The following is an 8,894-nucleotide window of genomic DNA, read 5'->3' as shown; positions in this document are numbered from 1 at the left end:
TGAGCAAAAACTTCACATACACACTCTGGGGACATCAGAGATTTATTTTACATCTTGTGAAAAGGGCATTATACCACCCCTTTATAGGATTTCCGTCTCCTTTAGGGTGATATCCGATGCTGCCTGGGAATTTGGCCAAATCTAGGTTTCTTTTGGGCCTTTACATCAGGAGTGTGTCTATGCTGCTTACGGAGGAACAGATCGATGGAGTAAAGAAATTAGGAGACTTAAGCAGGAAGAAATCATTGCATAATAAAATGTAAATAATAAGTTATTTTATTTCAGTGTTTTATCTTTACATTGTTAATTCACAACAGACTGAATTTTTTTTTGAGAGAGAGAGAGAAATCAAAATAGAAAGTAATATTGTTCATGCTGTGTACAGTTACCATCACCAGTCTTCTTTTATCTGTACTCTTACTCTAATCTGTTCCTCACACTTTATATTTCTGACTTCAAGTGTCACATGGATTTGGTCTTGGTGATGTGTGTCAGGGTGACATACGCAAAGTCCATGATACTCTGGCCTGAAATCCCTGTTATCCCTGTCAGCTCCTCCACTACCTGCGGTGCACATGAACCAAACACACTAGAATCCTTTAAGATTGTCAAGTTTGAAGCAAGTAACAGATATTTAAATACACTTCACAGCTGACCGACTGAATCATGATGTAGATTCAGAAGCTGTTCTGTACCTTTTCCCATGTTGAGATGTGATGAATGAAGGCGGCCACAGCAATGACTCCAACTCCCAGAAGCATGAAATCCTCCTTCACCGACACAAACTTGGCTCTGTTACAAACACAAAATATACTTCATATTTCCCCAGGCCATGGCAGGTTCCACCACAAAGTGGTGCGACGTTTACCTCAGAATGAGTAATGACCTTGTTGAAGGAGAAGTGTGTAATTCATGCACCACCAAACAGCAAATATATTAACTAGATTTACATTCCCCGAATGAAATGGGAGAGCAAAACACACCGGCGTGAGTTGTGGGCGGTTGGCAGGCCAATCCCATGTGGTGTTCTTAGAGGTTTTTAGCATGTTGTTATACGGTTGCTTGGGCATTACTAGGTATGTGCATTACGTTGGCTGAACCAAAAGTTGGACAACTGAGAAATATTTTGAAAGCACCAGTGTCAATAACCTGTTAAACAAAGTCTGAGTTTGAGAGTAGTTGATAAAACCCTACAAATCTAACCTGGTTTAGATCATGTTCACGCTCGCTAAATTCTCTCTCTTAAAAATCAGGAGCTGTGTCTGAAATCGCCCTCAATCACTATTCCCTACATTACTAATATACACTAATATAGTCCACTTGAAGGAGTGAATGAAAACGAGTGAGTGAATTAGGACACTGAGTGCGCCGGAAGGGTTTCTGCTTTTGCATGGTTTGTGCTTGCCGTTTAATAATTAATTGAAACGTAGCAAACTGGCAGCTCCAGTAGAAATGAAAAGATTTATCTTGAACTCTGTCATGAAAACCAGCATGTAAAAAAATTATAATATCATAATTAGGGCTGTCAAACGATTAATCGCGATTAATCGCATCCAAAATAAAAGTTTGTGTTTACATAATATATGTGTGTGTACTGTGTAAATATATACATGTGTGCATTTATATACAAAATAATTATACACAGTACACATACATACATTATGTAAACACAAACTTTTATTTTGGATGCGATTAATCGTGATTAATCGTTTGACAGCCCTAATCATAATCAATTAAAAAGCAATGTATACCTGTATGATATTACGCTGTAGCCACATTGGACCAGCGGTTTGGAAAATGGATGGATGGATGACTCGGCTGCGGGCGCCATCTTCTGGCATGGGAATTAATTTGGCGTTACCCTCACAGTGCATTATGGGTATTCTCTAGGCGTTGAGCGTACATCAGTTGTACAGTTATTGCAGATTATTATATTATTATTATATATTATTATGGAATTGAATGAGTGCCCCTGATAATGTCCACCATGGTTTCGGACACAACTACAAATGGCTGTACCCTCGTGTAGTGCCCTATTTGAGGACATAGGGGCGATTTCAGACACAGCCAGGTTGAATCAGAGGTAAATTAAGCACATGCACCTGAAAGTGTGACATGTGCAGTGAACAGCCAATCACACGTCAGTTTGACTAACTTTTCATGAGAGTCGGCACAATTCACTTCTCTGGTGAAGGAGATATTGTTATGAATAATATGAATTTAATTTAACACATTTATAAGGCAAGAAAATACACAACTGCTACCACAAAAGTTTAAGTAATATCAAATAAAATACCTAATTAAATGAATGCAAAAATCACTGCAAATAACATCTTGAAGATTGAATTTAACCTTTTATTCACATATAAAAAATCATCAATGGCCACATTAGTTGTGGTAAATGGAAGCTCAAGCATGTTCGCTTGACGTGCGAGAACCAATGATGTTCATTCTCGTGTTACGCAGCACGTTTGAGCTTCCGCAAGAACCAATGAGGTTTGTTCTTGCGCATCAAGCAGGTTCAGTTGAGCTTCTGTTTATGTTCGCTGATTAATGTTTAATTTAGCTGTTTATGTTCGCTGAGGAATATTGCAGCTACCAGTCTCTGCTTTAAACGAGAAGTGCACCAAGGTCAGACTGACCAGGTGTTAAAAACTGGAAGAAAGTGGTCAGCAAAGAAAGCTGTGGAAGATGCAAAGGCTGCCCTTCAAATTGGTGATATTGTGGGGCAAGTACAGCATGGAAGAGGGGGTTTTGGGCTCAGTTTAGCTTCTGGAGGAGAGGATGAGGTGTATAAAGGCCATTTCCCAGGCCAGGCAGGGAGAATGGATGAGATGGGAGAGTGTGAAACAAGCAAGATGGGCTGGAAAGACCTTTGGTCAATGGAAGAGAGTAGGATCAGTTTCCTTATCAGGTCAACATATGATGTTCTCCCATCACCGCAGAACCTAAACCTCTGGGTAGGAGAGGATCCCTCTTGTCCTTTGTGTTCATCACCTGCCACATTAAGGCACATTTTGACAGGATGTAAGGTGGCTCTTAGCCAAGGTCGGTTTACTTGGCGCCATGACCAAGTACTGCGATGTTTGGCTTTAGCATTGGAAGGCAAGCGTAGTATGACCAATAAGTTGCCGCCTGTTCTAGCAACACATTACACACAGAAGACAATATTCCTCCGCCCAGGCGAGCAACCACCAAGAAAAGGTGTTAACACCAATTCTCGCCCAGGACAACTGGAAGCTGCTAGGGACTGGAAGATGCTGGCTGATCTTGATCAACGGCTTATTTTTCCACCTGAGAATGAGATTGCCACCACTAACCTACCACCAGATATTGTTTTGTGGTCTGGATCAGCACGCATTGTTCAACTGATAGAGTTAACAGTGCCATGGGAGGATGCGGTAGATGAGGCATATGAGAGGAAGAAACTGCGGTATGCTCATCTGGCCACTGAAGCAGAACAGCGAGGATGGAGAGTCCAGGTTTATCCAGTGGAAGTGGGTTGTCGAGGTTTTGTGGCACACTCTACAACCCGGTTCCTCAGAGACGTCGGATTCAGTGGCCAAGAGTTGCGTCGCACAGTAAAGAACTTATCTGAAGCAGCAGAAAGGAGCAGCAACTGGCTGTGGTTGAGACGGAAAGATTCTGGCTGGCTGTGTACAGGCCGCCACGCTACGGTTTAGAAGAATTCTTGAAAAACGTTCTAGTTTGCAGTTATCATAGTTATTACAATCCCGTGTACTGTATTTTGCGTGAATGAGTATTTGTTTTGGACAGGTATTGTTGTGTTTTGCGGTAGGTAGTATGCCATATGGAGCCGTTGCCACTGAACCTGCATTAAAAATGACAGTGGGGCTCGACAGCCTTAGTCAAACGGGTTGGCGCGTATGGTTGGGTTGCGGAGAGATTGTGGCGTTAGAGATAGAGTTGTTCCGATTCCGATACTAGTATCGGAAATGCCGCCGATACCAATAAAAATTCTGGCATTGGTATCGGCGAGTACTACTACCCATGTACCGATCCGATACCATTTTCTTAAACAACATATCTAGTTATGCACGATAGCTTTGCTTAACGCTGCAAATCGGAGATCAATTCTTCTTCGCTGCTCTAAACAGTGGTTGCTTGTGGCGACACAGGAAGTGAAGAAGAAGAAAAGGCACGCTAGCAGTATGTCCGCTGTTTGGCAGGATTTAAGACTGGACCAACCAGCCATGTAAAACGACGAAATATGCCATGCTGCAATTTCGAGGGCTGGCACAAGATTAGCAGCTTCAACACGTAATAAAGGATTTGAAGACGCGTCACCCCGCAGAACACGATGGCAAGGGCAGAGAAGAATGAGCCGCGCCAGAATCATCAATCTCTGAAAGCTTCATTCAAACGAAGAGAAAAGTTTTCAAAAGACAGCCAGCGAGCGATAAATATAACCGACAACATGTATTGAGTTTATTGTTCTGGATGACCAGCCACGGTCAAAACTGAAATGCCGTTTATTTAACAAAATTGTTTCTGGACTTTAAAGGTGCTCTAAGCGATGTCATGTGTTTTTTAGGCCAAAACATTTTTTGTCACATACAGCAAACATCTCCTCACTATCCGCTGGCTGCCTGTCCCCTGAACACACTGTAAAGAAACGCGATCTCTGTAGACAGCCCATGCTTCACAAACAGCACCAAAAACAAACTGCAGCGACCCGCTCCCCAAAACATAACAAACTGTTCCAGCCAATGACCGACAAGAAGGGTTTGGGGGTGTGGTTTGGGGGGTTAGTGTGCGGATGAGGAGGAGGGAGGGTCTAGCTAGCCTCCGTTTTGTTTGACAATAGTTCGAACGTCAACAAGAAGTGACGTCACCCAGGATCGCTTAGAGAACCTTTAAGTTATAAAGAGGTTATTTTCTTATATTATTCATATATCATTTTTTAGATTCCAAGATTTATTTGCACTTTTTATACAGTTATATAGTAAATCTAAAAAGCCTTTTTCAGTTTACAGTATTCGATGTGTGGCTGCATTTTAAGTTCTTTTTCACTTAAGAAAGATAAATAATATATTGCTGTGAAATGTATGTCAGATAATAAAAATACTCTAGTTCACTGTATGTATTTGTTCATGTTTTATTAAGGGATAAGTCTGAAGCACACCATCAAATAATTCTATCAATTCATACAGGGCTAGTATGAATTGCAGCTGTATAGATACACACCCAGGTATCGGAATCGGTATCGGGAAGGGAAAAAGGGTATCGGAACATCTCTAGTTAGAGATTGTGGTAAGGTCACATCAAGGGTTTATGCCACTGAACTACGAGGAAGGAGCAACCTCAGCAGCAGGAGGGATCTCAAGCACAATAGAAAGAAAGAAACACTGATGTACAGGTCAGTAAGCTGGGCTGAGTTGAGTGGGGGACGGAGTGGGGTGACTCTGGGACGACTCGAGCCCTCTTGAGGTGTCGTGGGCTAGTCGACGAAACACTGAGGACAGAAGGTGCCCACTTGAAGACCCTAGAGATGTCCCCTACTCGGCTCAATCCAGACGGTTGTCTTGCTGATCCGCTGGGGAGACCACACTGTGGTTGATCCCCGGAGCCAGCATCGCAGCCGCTGTGTGTGTGCTGACGCGCCAGGGAATATACTTCAGCCATTAACACCAAACAGAAGGATATTCACATCACCATATGGAAGGAAGAGTAAATGGATGGAGACGCTTGCAAATCAGCATGAAGTTTTAACTTCTACTCTCGTGTAATGGAAAACTGTTCATCATATAAAGCGATTGAGTCTCTTCAGAATTAATTGGACAAAACCACTAAATTCATAAGGATTAGTTTAATGATCTCTTTGTGAACTTTTTGAAGTTTCAAAGTGGTAGTTGCGTAGCTGTCAATGGAGGGACAAAAAGCTCTCAGATTTCATTAAAAGATCTTCATTTGTGTTCTGAAGATGAACGAAAGTCTTGCGGGTTTGGAACGACATGAAGGTGAGTAATTAATGACAGAAGAATCATTTTCAGGTGAACTAAAGGGTTTCTTTAATGCCTCAGATTAGTGTCACTTTAGTCAAAGCTGATTGGTCCAGTTTTGCTTCGCGATCTCCAACCCAGAATAAAACCTGCTCATGACCAAGTCAGCCGTATAGAGTAAGTATAGAGTATATACTTACTCTATACTTAAGTATAGAGGAACTTTTTAAGCAATGTTGCTGGGCAATCTTGCCGAGTGATTGTTGCTTGGACACTTTCCCATTGAAAATGGGCAATAAGTTTCTATCTGGATCATTTAGATCGGTCGTGGGCCCTGTGTCTCATCTGGTTGCCCGTTGACGGCAACATTGCCCAGCAACAGTTGCCATGTGTATCATCACCTTAACACTGCTAAAAAATAATCAAACTGCTCAAACTAAACTCAAACTTACTTACCTTGGGTATAGTCCCTGAAACTGGCTTCATGAAATATGCCATAAAAATGGCAAATTTATAGTTTTCTCTACAAAAATCCCAAACTTTACCTTTAAGAGTAGAGAGAGTCAATAGGGTGGGGATTGGGGAAACAGCAGAAAATTCAGTAGATCGCCTGTACCTTTGCTCATCAGAAGGACTGGGGCATCCGGTGGCAGATATAAGCAATGAGGTGTAGATTGTCTCCCTCTGCAGGTAAATAAACTGCAGTACATGCACACACAGGCGATGCAGCTGTGCCACAGGGACGGTTGCATCGTTATGGCCTGTGTGAGAGCACACAACACAGTGTTTTAGACTATTTGAGTTCAGTTAATAGCTGCTACCTGAGAAAAACACTGGAAATAATCTTACCCAGCACTTCCAAAAGGGTCTCTACGTACGTTACAGGATTTGGGACATTCAAATTAAAGTTGAGAGTTTTTAAAATGAGAATCTCCGAGTCCAAGAGTTGCTCTTTGGAGGAAGGGTAATTGACTGCCTGCAGAAATCTCATTGCAATATCATTATTAACCACCTAAATTAATGCAAATAGAACAAATCACAACATAACACATGGAATATTTGTTTGTTGTAATTTATGAACTGAACATACATTCGAGAACAGGTCCAGTTTGCTAGCTATCTGAACGCTCGAGAGGATGAAGAGAAAGAGCTTCTTCTTGAGTGTTTGGAAGATGAGATCCTCGTAGCTCTCAGATGAAGAACCTTGCATCGGCTGACCTTTCTGGCTGCTGTGGATTAGATCTTCAATATATTTGGCCGTGAACCTAGAGCAGGGCAAAGTGAAGGCGTTTTAAACATATTTATTATGAAAAATGTTCATTCGAGATTCTTTAAATTACCTCTCCAGTATTTCGATGGCCTGATATCCAACTACAGGGTTCAGTCCCAGCTCCTCACAAAGACGAAATACACACTCTGTGGACCGAATAGATGAGGGTGAACAAAAAACTATCAATGTAATAGTACAATGTTTTGGATATGGCGTTATATTGCAATACTATTAGGAACATGGCTGTTAATATCTATGCTTTTATGTAAGCTCGAGCGTATTTGTTTGATTTTTCTCATAATTACTTGCAAATTTATTTATTTCTGTTAAAAACAATGGAAATTTTAATTAATTTAAGATTTTGCGATTTTAGACAGTCTTTACAAATTTTGAATTTTGTAAATGTCAAAATTATTGCATTAAATACTTTTAATTGATATCTTAAATCTGACATCTACTTTGTAAATTATTTAACTATAGCCTACTTAGAAAAAACCTGCTCATATTTTTATTTATACAGAATCAATAACCCTCTTAATGAAAAAGGGCTGTGTTGCTAAATGAACACATATCTCTAAAATTCCGTAACTTTGATGAGTTTCGATTCCAAGCGGCAGCAAAATAAAAGTCCCTCTTCCGGCAATTATTTGATAAGAACACTTATCGGACAATTAAAAGATATTACGTTAGGCAGCTTAGCTATATCGGTAGACTACTGAATCACGTTAAGAACATTGTTTATAAATATGTTAATAATTCACTAACATATTACAGTGTGCATCATGGTATTATTGTCAACTGATACTCTACCGTGGTAACGTTACCCCTACAATACTTTATAGTCAGTGTCTGAAACCAGTGTGCTAGTTTGAGGCCAACGCACTCACCCACTATTCTCCTTTCTTTGAGACATCCACAGAGATCTGGCACATTCTCCAAGTTGGATTTGTTTCTCTTGTTTAGGTTGGACAGAATGTCGGTTAAAATGTCAAACGACACCAATCCAAATCTCAGGTTTCTCTGTTCCTTTGTGGGCGAGCTCATAACGTTAGTAGTTGGCGCCATTTGTTCGTAAAGATTTTTTTTAGACACACAACACACAATACAACACATCGATTTCCACCAAGTGGCGCGCTTTAACCGAGAGAGCCAAATTTGTCATAATTTATATATTCATATACCAAAATAAAATTATTTAAACCTATAATTTTGAGATTTTATAACAGACACACGAATATAAATATTAGAAAGGGATTTTAATAAAATCATTGTTTGTTTGTTTCTTTTCGAAATTCCTTAATCAATTACCATAACGACTGTGTGATTTGTCCGTTCTTTGGTGGTTCTGATAGCGTTGAGAAAACTATCATGATCCACGTGACAACGCCATCAACGTGTTGTTTTAAAAGTGGCCTGGACAACGTTTTCTTCTAAATAAATTTCTTCCAGGGCTGTGGTTCTATAAAGGCCCAAATACAATATGCAAGAATACAATACATGTAACAAAACTACATTCACTAAAGTAATTAATACGTATTATGCATCTACACCTATGATCTACACATGTGCCTGTTCATGGACTAGGTGGTTTACAAAAAATGGGGCAAGATGAATGAAAAAAATATTTAAATAAATGTAATTATTTAAATGAAGTTATTGTA

The 8,894-nt window shown here is 40.3% G+C and overlaps 1 protein-coding gene across 1 annotated transcript; it reads right to left on the bottom strand.

The window, feature by feature from the left end:
• Positions 1-260: 260 nt before the first annotated feature.
• On the bottom strand, positions 261-8,298 carry cntd1 (cyclin N-terminal domain containing 1). Its single transcript, XM_056245793.1, has 7 exons — positions 8,121-8,298; positions 7,304-7,379; positions 7,054-7,228; positions 6,813-6,975; positions 6,580-6,724; positions 696-792; positions 261-564 (listed from the first exon to the last, which is right to left on the bottom strand). The coding sequence occupies exons 1-7, from the start codon at positions 8,296-8,298 to the stop codon at positions 463-465; spliced, it is 936 nt and encodes a 311-aa protein (XP_056101768.1). The 3' UTR covers positions 261-462.
• Positions 8,299-8,894: the final 596 nt, after the last annotated feature.

Source organism: Rhinichthys klamathensis, unplaced genomic scaffold, assembly GCF_029890125.1.
Source record: "Rhinichthys klamathensis goyatoka isolate OS25496 unplaced genomic scaffold, OSU_Roscu_1.1 h1tg000035l_1, whole genome shotgun sequence".
NCBI lineage: Eukaryota > Metazoa > Chordata > Actinopteri > Cypriniformes > Leuciscidae > Rhinichthys > Rhinichthys klamathensis.
Note: the sequence above shows the minus strand (reverse complement) of the source record. Positions and strands in the feature narration are given on the sequence as shown.